General features: G+C 39.3%; 1 protein-coding gene across 1 annotated transcript in view; it reads right to left on the reverse strand.

The window, feature by feature from the left end:
• Positions 1–15,486, reverse strand: part of CSMD1 (CUB and Sushi multiple domains 1) — a 1,157,732-nt gene that overhangs the window by 278,426 nt on the left and 863,820 nt on the right. Inside the window, exon 13 of the mRNA XM_088136832.1 lies at positions 2,068–2,250. Coding sequence (XP_087992958.1) covers positions 2,068–2,250 — 183 coding nt within the window. The remainder of the gene's footprint in view (positions 1–2,067; positions 2,251–15,486) is intronic.

The following is a 15,486-nucleotide window of genomic DNA, read 5'->3' on the forward strand; positions in this document are numbered from 1 at the left end:
TACTTGAAAGAACACTTCCTTCTACATGCCTTACCCCATGTTAGTTCTTTAAGATAATCTTAGGAGGTTCATCTGCAGTTGTCACATCTTGCAAAAATTTGGGACTGAGCCTTCTGAGGAGCCATCAGAGTTCCTTAGAATGAACCCACTGCTGAGCTGAGAGGTTTCATATCATTGATCACTTTTAAACAGGCTTTTACTTGTTTATTTTAATGGCTGGGTTTAATAGTTGTTTTTATTGTTTTTTATTTGTATCTCTGTTTTGAATACTCTTTATATGTTTTACTGTAAACTGCCAAGAAACATCAGCAGTCAGTAATATGTTTAATAAATAAAATAAAATAAAATACCTCTTAAATAATTTCATATTAAGGTATTTATTTAGGTTCATAAGTATTTATCTACTGAAAAGAAAATTCTCCTCTGAGTCACAAACATACCACCCCAAAAACATACATACATACATACATACATACATACATACATACATATATATATATATATATATATATATAAAAATAACCATGCATGCGTGTGTTTATATATACACATACATATGTGCATGGGAGCACACGTGTGCTCACACACATACACACATATATGTTTATGGCAAGAAGGATGTTATCTCAAAGACAAATCTCATTTGTGTCTTGCAGTTTCTAAATAGTTTTTTTCTAAGAAGTGTTATCCCACGGTCCAAAAAGAAAGGATGTGTATAATCATTATGGAGCGTATCCACTTATGTCCCTCTTTTGAAAGAAGACTCCTTGACCCATGGATGCATCCTTCTATAGAGGAAAGAGGAAGCTCTATTGCAAAATGATGAAAAATACCATCCTCATTCTACTAATTGAACCCCTGATTACATCAGTCTTCTGCTAGTGGAGAACTACAATTGGTCAGTGGGATCTGAGGGGGAGAGGTAAAAAAAGTCAAAATGGAGATTGCAACCAGGCAATTGAACCCCTGTCCCTTTTGTATGTAAGCCAATGTCACATACACACACATATAGAGGGGCAGGGCTTTGGCTACCCAGTTGCTACTGCCATCTTGACCTTTCTGACATCTTCCCCACTCCTCCATGGACACTACTGCCATTGGGTATGACCTTATGAATATATGTTAAAGTTTTCTTTGTATAAGTTATGCTTGTGTGCTGGCTGAAGGAAGAACCTAGTGCCATTATTCTTGTGTCAGATAACTACACCATTCATAGAAGAATTGTATTACACTGTTTGGACCAGAGGACAACTGATGAACTATATCTATAATAGCACAAGAAAAGTCCTAACAATCAGGTGCATCCAAGAAATGAATACATATGGACAGGAGAGTGAAAGCTGTCTTTCATTGCTCTCTTAGTCATGCTGCACTAAGTTCTATGCACCGACATAGAACATGGCTTTCAAGGACAGTGGTGACTGATAGTTCAGTCCTCTATGAGACAGCACAAGCTACCATCTAGCACCCAAAGTTAATGCAAATAACAAAATTTGATTATCAAAAATACATCATAGCAAACACAATGTTATCTTATGCAGCCTGTTATATAATGGTGATTCCTTCATTAATAATGTATACAACTTTATTAAATTCACAATAAAGCCATTATGGAATATAATCCTCTCAGTAAACCTTTAGATGTATGCCTTATAGGTAAGGATGATAATTTGTGTATTAACTTGTCTTTAATATGCAGGTTTTTTTTTAATTTAAAACAATATGACACAACTGAAATACATTCAAATATCTGTACATAATTGGATTGTGGTTTGAAATACAATACAGTATGGGTAAGCTTTAATTAAAATGCCAACCAAATTAATTTTTCTCCCATCCTACCTATAGGGCAAGTTTATTCTCACATATTTTATTTAAGAAGATATTATAATTAAAGCAAATACTATTTGTAAAAGGAGAAAGGAACAGAAACAGTAAAATACTGTAAGGTAGTATATCCCACAAGCCGGCATTCCAAATGAAGGGGATATTCCAAATGTTGCTGCAAAGTACTGTAAATTACAGACAGAGATCAATACAGTGATAAGAAAACAGATCAGAACTTACAAACACAACTGGGTTTATTTCCAGACCACTGATTATTCTGCTGACATGTGATCATTCTCTCTCCCACAAGTTCAAATGCTGCCTGGCATTCAAAAGTAAGGGTATCTCCATGAAGGAAACTATTGCCAGTCCTCTTCCCATAAGATGGAACTCCAGGATCACCACAGCCACCTTTCTCTATTTCTATACAAGGGAGAAAATAATTGATAGGATTTAAATGATATTCTGTATGGACTTCAAAGCACTTGCTCTATCATTACTTCACCCTGACATTGAAAACATACAATAACATCTCTGTGTGCTGTCTGAAATTAAGTTTGAATTACAGTATCTGCAGGCCAATGGAAGACTTCTTCAAAGTTAGCCTTCAGTCAGCCATTCATAAAGATATTCTTCTTTCTTGACCAAGATTACTGTGGGATGTCCAAGACTTCAAAGGACATTATAGTTAGTTAGCTACTAAATTATTTTACAGTGCAGTCCAATCATAAATTGTTGATCATAAAATGAACATGAATCAGCAGAGTGATGGAGCTACAAAAATATATCAATTAATCTTAGACTACCTTAATAGAATAATATTTTTTTTCAGATCATGAAAATCCTGTGAGACCCATGAACTATCACAGAGCCTGCCCTCTGGAACAACAGCCCCTGAGAGAGGGAGAGGGAGAGATCCTGCCCTTGAAATGGTAAGTCTGTTATCAGGCCTGGGGTTAGGTGCTTGTGGAACCCCTGGCAATTTTTTGGGATGTTATTTAAATAGCTCTGAGTGTTCATGTTCTTTCTTTTATATTATGCATTCTTTTAAAATTGTAAACCACCCAAAGCCTCTGGAGTCAGACGGTCTCGTAGTCTAATAAACAAACAATCAAATAAACAAACTTAGTAACATGAAAAGTAAGTCCTGTGAGAATACACTGAAAAAACTCAGAATGCTTAGGTTGGAGAAGAGAACTGGAGAAGGGAAAACAATAACACTTTTCAAAGAGCTGCAAGACTGTTACCCAGAAGAATTAAGATTCTTTTATCAGCAGCCATAAAGGGCAAGTCAGTATCGAAGAGATTTAAGTTACACAAGGTCTGAGACAGGGATAGACTGTCTGTAATGTGAGCAGGAGCAGAATGGGCTGGTGGTGAGGCTGCAAGCCCAACCTTGGCCCTGCAGCTGCTGAACAGCCCCAGGCACAGTTTGATGGCCATCTTACCCTGCCATGCAGTCATTAGGTCCAGGAACATGAGGCTCCAGTCTTAACTATGCTGGACCATGTGTCATTTGTGAGGATTGCCTGCTGTCAGCTTGGGATGTGGTTTTATGGGGTGTAATTTTATGGACTTTTCATCTATGGTTAGTAGAAAGAGGATGGAGAGAGATGCCTGGGACCAGCTGTGGAGTTGCCTGGAATTCCCCCTGGATGAGATCTAGGGGAGAGGGGCAGTATCCCCTCCTTTCACTTTGGATTCTTTTTTAGGATGGTGGGGAGCCTGTAGAAGTGGAAGCAGATTGGGAGTAGGATGTATGTAAACAGCTGTGGGTTATGGTGAGTTACAGTTCTACTCAGTTGGGCTGCTGAGTGCCTTGTGCAAAAGTACCCCTTGGTTTTGACTCCCTTTAGAAAATGGGTGGAGAATATGGTAAGGGAACCCACTGATGGGGAATTGATCAGCAGGTGGTCAGACTGGAAAGGTGTCAGGTGAGTTGAGGGTAGGTGGGAACATTGATGTGATGGCTGGAAGGAGATATTGGGGAGGCAGGATGTAATGGTATGTGGGAATGACCTTGGGAGACCAAGCAAAAAAATGCTACCTAGGGAATGGTCTGGTAAGAGGGAGCATAAGTCAGAAAAGCAAGAGGCTCAGAAGAGACCCTTCCTAATTTCTCAGGGGTAAAGGAGATGATGGGAGAATTGTAGTTTCAGATTTGCAAGATTCTGTCAATGTAGCCTTACATTAGATGTAGAATTAGCTCATCTGGTCATGTTTTCTGTCTGGTCTACCTGGGAAGGCTGACACAGGCTCAGGGAACACAACCCCAGTGTATTATACTGGTACTGTGTTCCAGCCCCCTGCACTCTTCCCCAATTACTGGTCATCAAACCTTCAGAGGCCCAGACTTTTGGCTATTGCTACAATCACCACATCACTCTGTAATAAGGCTTCCCTCATCTGTGATTTGATGATAGATGAGAAGGCTGACCAGGTGTGTATTATCGAGACCTGGATACCTATGGAAAAAGGAATTACCCTCTTGGAACTATGCCTACCTTTGTTTTGGGTGTGATTTCAGCGAAAATCTGATGGTAGGGGTGGTGGAGTAGCTATTGTCATCAGGGACTCTCTGGTAGCATTCAACAGTACTTCCCTACAGTTAACCAGATCCGAGACCCTGTTTAGGGTTAGTATTAGGGCTCTAGGGATTACTTGGGATTGCTAATATACCAGCCTCCCAGCTGTGTAGCATCTTCCCTGCCTGAGCAAATTGACTGAGTGGCCGTATTGGCAGTAAAGTTCTCTAGGCTTAGGGTCCTGAGTTACTTCACTGGGGGCAGTGTCAAAGGTGGCTTGGGAGTTCATGAGCACCATGACAGTCATGAACCTGACCAAGTAGAAAGTGGCAGCCATGATTAGCAGGGTTTTTGCACATCAGTTTGGGCACCAACTGCACCCTTTCCTGGATCAGGGAGCCCTATATACAGTCACTCATGCATTTGTCACCTCCTGGCTAGATGACTGCAATGTGCTATACGTGAGCTGAAGAACTTCCAGCAGCTGTAGTTGGTCCAAAATGCAGTGGTGTTGAGCAACTATGGGCGTGCCTTAGCACGTCCATGTCACACCTTTGTTTCATGAGCTGCAGTGGGTCCCAACAGATTTCTGGGTGCAATTCAAGGTGCTGGTTGTCACCTATAAAGTCCTTTCTAACCAGAATATTTTGAGGGACCACTTTTCTCCAATTGTCTCCCCCCATCAGGTCTAGTAGAAGGAGCATATTCCAGGTTCCTTCTTTTAAGGAAATTATACCTTCTTCTAAGAGGATTCTGTTATACCACCTTTTGGAAGGATATCAGGGTAAGTACCAACCAGACCACTGGGAAAGGCTGTTCAATAGAGAAGTACTGTCTCTGGGCCCTCATCCTTCTCATCACAAACACAGGAGAATGGTTAGTGTCTCCATCTGAGACAACTGCACAGAAAGGGCTGGTTGCACCTGGAAGAAATAATGCTAAACATACCTGGGAGACAAGCCATTTAAGACTACATAAATCTAGAAGTTAAATCTAGAATGTTTTAGCATCTATTAGACCAGAATTTGATACCCTTTGGAAGCCAGTGAAAGTGACTGCAATACAGATATAATATGGCTTTTACCTGTCCGCACGCAGGCTGCTGCATTTTGCAACAACTGTGCTTTCTGAGTACAAAAGCAGCTCCATGTAAATCACATTGCAGTAGTCTAGTTTAGGACACTAAGGGCATGAGTTATGGTTTCCAGGGTCTCCTACTCCAGATAGGGCTGCAAATGGTACACCATCCAAGGTTGGCAAAGGTGCCTGCTGGTCACAACTGGCAAATCCAGCAATAGCTGTGACTCCATTATGACTCAGAAATTATGCTCTTGTTTCTTTGGGAGAATCCCACCCCCTCCACAGTTAAAACTAGAGCAGATCCAGAGCCAGAGAGTTTCTGGACAAAAAGCAACTCCATGTTGTTAGGGTATAATTTCAGCCACTTTTATCCAGGCTCCACAGACTCCAGACACTGGATAAAAATAGACTCCTAAGCCAATTTAACCACCTATAGTGGTTAAAGACACCAGGCTAGAAACAGGGAGACCCTGAGTTCTAGTCCTGATTTAATCACAAAGCCAGCTGGGTGACCTTGGGCTGGTAACTCTCTCAGCCCTAGTCCATGGCAAACCACTTCTGAAATCTTGCCAAGAAAACTACAGGGACTTGTCCAAGCAGTTGCCAGGAGTCAACACTGACTTGAAGGCACTGCCACCCCAGTGAAAGATTTAAAGTGTTTTTGTTTTTAATGATCCCCAGAACATGTGGGTTGAGGGTGAAACACTTCAGTTGATATATTCTACCGACAAAACCATCTCTCCATCACTTGACCTTTGACTAAACACTATATTCTTATTTGCAGTAGAGGGTCTTACAAAGAACTCACAGAGAAAACAAAAACCTTGGTGACATACAAGTCATTAATCCTATAAATGTCATACATAAATGTTTGGGTAAATGTCTGAATGAGCTATATCACAAACTGCGATTCCATCTCTGTGATGAAGAATGTTTGTATAAGAAAATTCTCAGTTACAGACGTGAGATTGAACCATTTTACCACTGTACTTCACATGCATCTATACCTTAGTTCCCAAGGCAACTGAATGGGCAGAAACAGCAGATGTGATCTCAATCCCCCATGGCATTATTATCATGTAGACTGGTTTTATATTAGGCACATATCTTCCGTATATGTACTGCTATAATGATTCAGTGACTTTTTTTTTTTCCCCCATTGAAGCCTGGAGCTATCATAACTTTTAAGAAAAGAGCAAGCACTAACTAGAAGAGTGTGAGGCAGCTGTGATAATATTTTTTTTTTTCACATTAAGGTATATAAGTGATTTAATTTATCTTTATGAAGAGCTTCATAATGCTTTGGAGCCTCAACAGGCAGTTCCATTAGCTGGAAGAAGCTTTTTGCCCTTGGAGTTTGCAGATGCCAAAATCTCTTCTGGTCCTTTCAATGGTTGTCAGAAGTGCCCACTGCCCCACCATCAAAAAAGTCTGCTTTGGCTATTTGACCTGTGTTAGGAAACCTTGTGCAAGATAAAACAACTTCAAAGGGATGCTTTGCACAGGCACGTTATTAGAAGACTTCTTCCATATGTGGACTGCTCCTCTTGGGTTGGAATAGCAGAAAACATCTTTTCTATAAAATTTACCCAAAGAATAATTGAAATTCAGAGCAATTATCTCTGCTTATTCCAAATCTAAAGAAAATGAGCTTCTTAATGGCATAGATTTTCATGGATTACAGCTCATTTCATCAGGCATGTATTATTCTCAGTTAATATGTTTACGCACCTGAGAGAGGAGTAAAAGATGGAGTTAAATGAATGTGAAATACAAAAGGTACAGTATCTAACAATGAAATGAGAAATAAGAATATTGATAAAGATATAGTGCTAATTCAAAACAGCAATAATTGGTGATAATATCTTAACATTACTAAATAAATTAACACCTGCAGTATATAACAGGAAATATCTAATCAGATCTAATTTGTAACAGCTGAGTATTAGTGCTTTGAAATTATATGGTTGAGAATTGTAAATTTCCACTGGCAATACTATCTAGCAAATACAATCTGCCAAAGTTTCCATTCTTCAAGAATGGCAAACCAACACAAATGTTTGTTGAAAACCAACAGGAAGCATTTTATTGACAATTACAATGTTGCTGGAATTGAAATATCTGCTATTTCATATTATCCTTTTCTTTGCATGCTGAAAAATATCAGGGTATATTTCTATCAAAGTAGAAAGTTACAGACATTTATTTCTCCCTTATTTCTTAGAAATCATTTAGCATCATTTTCAGACTTGATTTTTAATTTGTCCAAATTATTTATGAAGCGTTCAAGAGAGTTGAGTTTAAACTTTGATTTTTAACTTTGCACAGCAGTCCAAGAATTCTAATAGACTTTTAAGAGCACTTCTCATTGTGTCAATTACCTTGAAGATGCTAATCAGTCATAAAGAATTAAGATGAATTTCTCTAGGGAAACATTTTCTATTTTACTATACAATATTAAAAAAGATTTAGATGGCTGGATGATTACTGCAAGTACCTGATAGTACTTTGACAGAGTCATTCAGATTGCCAATCCCACTGCAGGTTGGGAACACATTCAGCACGACAGAGAAAATTGTTGCTAAAATGTCTGCCTTAAAATATCCTTTCCTATTCATCATACACTGCTGAATAAGTAGAGGGAAAGTAATAAACATAAAAATCACTTGCTTTGAAAGTGATTCACCTTCAGAAAGAAGGTTCTGAAATATGTTTTTCTAATTTGCCACTAATGTAATAACAACACACAAAATATATCTGCATCTACTCATGATAATGCTTATACAAATCTAAAATCACACATCACAGCTTTCCCTATTTGTTCCAATATTTACTCACATAGCAAAATTCTGTTGTATGTTTCATTCTGATAGATCAGGTTTCAGTAATCTATCTGGAAATTCTAAAAAGTTGCAGCCCCAAAGTATCTGGAGAATGCCAGATTGGGGACATCAAATTATAAAATCCCTAATCTGCATTCTCTCACATTCATATGCATCATTTAGTACACTAGATGACATGGACTTCTCCATCATTTTCCCCCACAGCAGGTTCTAATTTCACAAACTTCCTGTTTCTTGCAGTTCATTGCTCTTTTAGAATTTAGAAGTTTTTCATATATAATGCACCATGAACTCCAAGTTCAGAAAACAATTAGGGCTTCTTAAAGAATCAGTCTTCTTAAGATACAGCATTATTGTTTGATTATGGACGTAATATGAACATTGTTGTATATACTTGACATAGAGTTAAACCTCAGAAAAACTTTGAACATGCTAACTTATCAGTTCTGGAACACTATTTATATAAGGAAGTCATATATTTTCTGTATATTAGTAAACACATAAACTGTTTCCAACATAGGACAAACAAAAACAAGATTGACAATCAAAGACAGTGGATAAAACCTTCCTTCCTTCCAATGAGAGTCAGTAACTATAATAAAGATATGCTAAAATCCTTTCCTCCTTCCATCCATCCATAACTTCTTTGCCTGCATACTGACTTTCCACTATTCCTAGAAGAGGACCACTTAGGAAAAAAAAAAAAAAATTAAATTCATGTGCAAAGGACTGCAGAATACAAAATAGATTGCATGATAAACTCCTCTAACTTGATTCTACTACAAATGGTAATATTCTTACCAAAAAAAAAATAGAGTATGATAAATAGATTAAATATATTTTTGTCAAGCCCAGCCAAAAACAACAGGGAAACAAACCAAGCTCAGTTCTTTATCACTTACACGGTATAGACGGAATCTTGCCAGACTAAATCTGTACTCCTCTAACCTAGTGGATATGCCCTGGGAGATTCTAGGGAGTGGCTATCCTAATTCTCTTCCTCTTCCCAGAGCTCCTGCTCTGGACTGTGCTGTCTCTTGTCTCGCTCCCCTTTCCTTCCTGGAATGTGCCCCCTCCTTCCTGAGAACCTGGTACTCTACTGCATTCCATCACACCACCTCCCCCTTCATAGATACATTCCATCACAATTCCCACCCATACAAATTAGTAAACTGTTTCAGTAATTTATATGTCAAGAAAGTTTTTCTTTTTTCTTTTTTTTTTCATGCTAATGGGACTTTGTAATACCACAGCCTCAGGATTGATCCTGCTGAAGAATTTATCTACATCTCAGCAGAGATTCTGATCCTTAGGTTAATTTGTCATGTCAATGAAAGGGATGAAGTACCTAAAATTACCACTTGTAATTCCACTTAGTAAACCAAGTGTGGAACCAAAGAGGGATTATCAGTACTGCTCACATAAAAGACTTCAGCCAAATGTCAGGTAGTTTTTAATCAGGAGGTTCAAGAAGAGCATACAGATAGTCCTCCCTTATCAACCACTCGTTCAGCGACCATTTGAAGTTGCGATGGTGCTGAATGAGTGGTACTTACAACTGGTCCTCCAAGTTCCAGCCGTCACACCACCCCCATGGTCACATGACAGTGATTTGGGTGCTTGGCAACCAGCTTGCATTTAGGACAGTTACAGCGCCCCATGGTCATGTGATTGCCATTTGTGACCTTCCCTACTGGCTTCCCACAAGCAATGTCAGTGGGGAAGCCAGCAGGGAAGATCACAAGTCACTCTGGTAAGTCCCTCTAGTTTCCCTGCGCTTGTGTGGTGCCCTGCTTCCCCCAGTCTCTGTTCACTCACACTGAGCCATGCTCTGCTTCCCCTGGCCTCCTTTCACTCCTTCCAGGCCCTCCCCTCCCCCACCCCGCACGGCATCCCCATGCTCCTTACCTGGGAATCCCACTGCTTCCTGATTAACAACCTCCATGTCTTGAGTTACAACAGCAACCAGGACTGCTGGGATTGCCATCACTAAGTGATGCGGTTACATGATATCACACTTTATGACCTCATTGTTTAGCAATGGCAATCCTGGTCCCAATTGCCACTGTAACCCAAGTACTATCTGTACCATACTTTTTTGCACCATCATCTCCAACAGACTTCTAATCAGGGCAAGCACAGGATGGACCCTAATCCTAACCTGTTTTAAAGAAACAAGTAATATTCAAAACTGCCTTAAACTGACCTTAACTTATGTTAGCATATCATGGCTACAAATTTACCTTTGATTTTCATAGGAAAAGCAAAGTTACTAACACATACAGGCTTAGAAAATGAAAAGAGCTATCATCAGTCATTTATCTAAGTTCGTCAATTTATTCACTGTTGGTCTCACTGACTAATCACTACTAGTCAAGACTGGCTAGTAAAAGTAGCATACTTTGGAAGTGAAAATTGAAGAGAACAAAAGGGAATGCAGTATAAGCAATATCATTGCTTATTTGAAGCGTGATATTTGATTATTATCATTAGAATATAGCTGTCATGCTTCAAAAAGCTTCCAAGATTATCTCTCTTTTGTATTTTGTGCCTTTAAAAAAAAAAAATGTTTTCCTCCCACTACTAGTGAAAGAAGGGAATTTATTTAGAGTAGCTCAATTATTCCTATTCTTTCCTTATTTTCTCTGAGACTGTCTCATAACCAAACTTTGCCATTGGGTCAGGTTTTCCTAGCTTTGGAAACAAGCTAAAGAAATGGAAGGAAGTTGCATATTTGGTGTCTATTTGCATATTTAATGAGTCTAGCATTTTTGTGACATCTATTATATCTGGTTACAGAGTAATGTGGCAATCAGATCCACTGAGACAGATAGACAACACCTTGAGAAATTTGCAAACCAGGATAAACCTGGAGTTCAAACACAATTCACCCACCTGGCCAGATTAAAGTACACCTCAATTATGTATCAGATTATTATAATGGAATTTATACAAAGATGTCTTTTTGCCTGATATATTGGGAAACTTCACCTCATAATACTGACTACACACAAGGCAGAGAATGTGACTCCTTGTTCAAAGAATGCTTCATGTAAACAACTTGATTAGTACAAGTAGTAGTAGTAGTAGTAGTAGTAGTATTACAACAGAGAATTCAGAGTACAGGTTGTAATCTATAAAACAATATAAATCCTCCTTCTTGGTTTCTTTTTTAACATAGGCAGGTTTGGTGAAAATGCAAAGATGGGCTTTTTATTGGCTGCTTCTAGAAATGTTCTATTGTTAGGTGTTTTTTTTAGTACTGAGATGAGTTACAATTTTTTTTTTTTTAATCTGCACTCAATCGTTACTGATTCTGCGGCGACTGCCTGGACGATTCCCTGCAGTTTTCAAGGCAAGGTGTTTCAGAAGTGGTTTGCCATGGCCTCCTTCCTAGAGTGGAGCCCAGCTGGCGAGCGCAGGAGGCGGGGTTTCCGTTGCTTCGCGCCTTTTTTGGGTGTGTGCGGCTTCTGCGTTACCGGCAATTGCTCCCATCTCCTTTGCAAGGCGCCGCCAGCATTTTTCCTCCCACCGGGGTGAGAGTCCCCATTTATCTACTCATGTGAGTTTTCGAGCTGCTGGGTTGACAGGAGCTGGGGAGGAAGCAGGAGCTTGCTCTGCTGAGCAGAGCTGGGCTTGAACCGCTGAAGTGTCAACCATTTCTGGCTGGCAACTTTCAGCGTCATTAAGCCACTGCGCCACCGCATCCCCTGCTGAGTTATCATTAATTAGGAATGTTTTTCATCTATTGGAAATACTTTCTCTGGCATACTACAAATATATATTTCCATTTGGGCTTAACTTAAAACCATTTGTCAGCTTTCTTCTTCGAGTCACACATAAATGACTCAAAATTTGCATTTATCTAAACTGTGTGTGTGCATGTGTGTGTGTACCTTTGAGTCAGTTTTGACTCCTGGTAACTGCCTGGACAAGTCCCTGCAGTTTTCTTGGCAAAATTTCCGAAGTGGTTTGCCCTTGCCTCCTTCCCAGGGATAAGAGAGAGTGACTGGCCCAGAGTCACCCAGCTGGCTTCAGGCCCAAGGTGGGACTAGAACTCCCTGGGTTTCTGGCCTGGCGCCTTAACCACTGCACCAAACGGACTGTCTACACATACATAAAAACTGAGCTCCTTATATACCATTACCCCCTCCTACAGAGGCATAAGAACATTGGACTATCCTGCCACAGGAAAGAGCTCACTTATTTTAGGACTGTTACTCATTCTAAAACATATTTATAATAATGATAAACTTTATCTGCATGCACTGGCCTTACTTTAAAAAAAAATGGGGCTAAGGAAAAAAGAATTAGAAAACAACCAACCACCCCCAAGAAGTGATTCGGAAATAACATTAATACACATTTTTCCTAGTACTGCCCAATCACAGCTACACCAGAATTCTAGCTATCTGAAATGCTTTTTATAAAGCAGCACTACTTCCAATCGAAATTAAAACAAAAATATTAACAAAACACTTTCCCCCTGTTATTAAAAAAAGATTTTTTTTTTCTGCAAACAAACTGTATTTCAATTAGAAAAAGATAACCATCGACAGCAAGGAGTATGCTGCAGAAGTGGGGTGAGGGGTTGGCTAGAAAGAGTGGCAGGTAGCAGTCTGGAATATCAGTCCTTGTATTTGGTTCTGTCTCCAACATAAAGAGGAAAGCCCATCCCAGAAGCCATTTCCAAAAAGTCTGGAAACTCTTGGGCTTGATGCCTAACTGCTGACAAAAATAGCAGCTCTGAATGATTGCCATTGCTCTCTTGGTAAATTCTAGGGAGATAAATGTGTTCTAAGAACAGCAAACATGTTTTATAAGCAAAGAGAGAAAGAGAACATGAGGGCTGCTGTTTCAGCTTTAATTAACCTTGTGTCTTTAATTCTGGCCTTATATGTATCATGAAAGGGCATGATGAATCTGTCAAAAACAGTAGAACTCCGCCTGAAATTAATAAACAAACACACAATGCCTCGCCTTATATAGTTTATAGGCATGCAATATTGTAAAATTCTGAAAAAAAACTGAACACAGAAAAATGATTAAGAAAACAGCAGTAACAACAATGCTAACTGCTAACCAAAAAGACAAAGGCATTAGAAGCCCAGTAATTGGTCAATTGACAAAGGCATGTTACCAGATTACCCTGCCTAAGATATAAACTGGCATCAAAAACGTTTATTTAAAATACTATTAATTTTATTTGAAAACCCACAATAGCAAAGAAAAACATACATTGGTGCAAGTGTAAACAACTGAGCCTGAGCCTAAGGGAAAATAGCTGCAAAAGGAATGGGACAAAGCTTTGAGCACAAGCAGAATAAAAGACAAGAATGTAACACATTTATGTCTACACCGAAGTCTCTGTGTAGTTGAGTTTTACCAGAGTCCTGGAACATTTACACTTCATAATCTTGAAGAAGGTCCTGTTTTCCTAAAGACAGTCTGGCTCCTGGGAAGACTCAAAGACAAACAGCTCGAACAAATCCTTTTCTAGCTATTTAGTGCTATGAGCCAATTTGAGGAGTGAGACTTTGAATTGGAGGAGCAGAGCTTAAGAGCTTCTGACCTCGCAACTCAAGAGCCAGAAGGCTACTACAGACAAGGCTCAGAAAGAGCAGAAGTTACTGGAAGATAAGCCTGTTGTTCTGGAACAGTCAGGTAATCACTTGTTACAGAAGCACAAGCAACAGGCTGAGTCAGCTGATTCAGAGACTGACCAGGAAAAGATCCTCAGTCCTTGTAACTTACGGAAAGATTGAGAGTAGAACAAAGACTTTTAATGGGAATCCTCAAAATAGAGATTTGCCTGAGTCCAGACTATAAAAGAATGGCTTAGGAGTCAGAGTTCTGCTGGTAAATAACTTTTTAATCTCATAGCTCAGTTCCTGATTGTGTATGGCTTCTGTTCTCTGGCTGACACTTGGATTGCTACGAGGCTATATTCAGTTTGATTCCTAGATCTTGGATTTTCCTGCATGGAACTTCAGCTATTGAAATAAGCTCCCCCCCCCCCCAACTCTTACATTCCTGCACTGTGGGAAAATTTATAGTTGCCATAAATTCCTTGTATCTGACCTCCTGCATTTGTAATTTCGGGCACAGGACATTAACTTCAAGATTTGGGGAGTCATGTCTGGTCAGGAATTTAGTCATTGTCCTTCCTTACAAGTGAAAAAAGAGATTATAATCACTTGTATATTTCCTCCAGAAGGGGGCCAGGCAGAAGTGCCCTTTACAGGTTAATCTTAACATCACTGTAATTTCATCTGTCCGTCCTACCAGATCCAGCAGAGAGGGCATGTTACGGGTTCCGCCACCTAGGGCGCTACATTTGGCAGGGCCCAGGCAGTGAGCCTTTTCTGCTGTGGTGCTGTGCTGTGGAATCCTCTCCCCCCCCCCGAGGTGAGGTTGACCTCATCATTGTTGAGCTTCCAGAGGTCCCTTAAGACTTGGTTATGCCAGCAGGCCTGGGGACCCCAGGGGACGGGGGAATTAGCGAGTGGCTCACTTATTTTTAACATCCTTTTCTTTGTTTTATTTTTATTTTTATATTTTTAATGCATTTATTGACTGTGTTTAGCTTTGTTGTACGCCACCCAGAGTCACCTGTGGTGAGATGGGCAGTTATATAAATTGGTTTAATAAATAATCTGTATTCCTAATACTAGTATACAAATCAAATATTGTTTTATGCTTAAAGCCTGTGGTAACCAATCACAAGTTTTTTCTCATCCTTTCCAAGAAATGTTAGGACAATAAGATAGAAGCTGATTTGTAACAATAATTTATTCCCTCCTTTTTGGTGAACTGTTGAACTGACAACCTATTTATATCATCTTACAGAAATACACACACTTTTAATTAAATTTTAATTAGCATCAGACCTCATGTCCAATGGACTAAAATTAAATTGCCTTGATGTCAAGCAATTAACCTGGTTGAAATGATGGGTAAAGCAGCATTTTTTTTTTAGACTAACAAAGAAACTATAAAGACTGAAATCTAAAGATGAAGCATAGATGAAATGTCAGTGATCAAATCTATATGGATTTTCTCAAAATCTTTTATAGGATGGAATGGCAATGTAGGTGCTGCAATTCATATGAAAGTATTTGATCTCCTGATCACACTGATTGCTATGGCGTTGAGATTCTCTAGAAAGTTTAAGCTAGTTGTCTGAAAGGCTTACACTAGGAATTATTATC

Source organism: Python bivittatus, unplaced genomic scaffold (assembly GCF_059951505.1).
Source record: "Python bivittatus isolate LINGU-HERP-01145 unplaced genomic scaffold, Pbiv_v1 ctg000020_np1212, whole genome shotgun sequence".
Taxonomy (NCBI): domain Eukaryota; kingdom Metazoa; phylum Chordata; class Lepidosauria; order Squamata; family Pythonidae; genus Python; species Python bivittatus.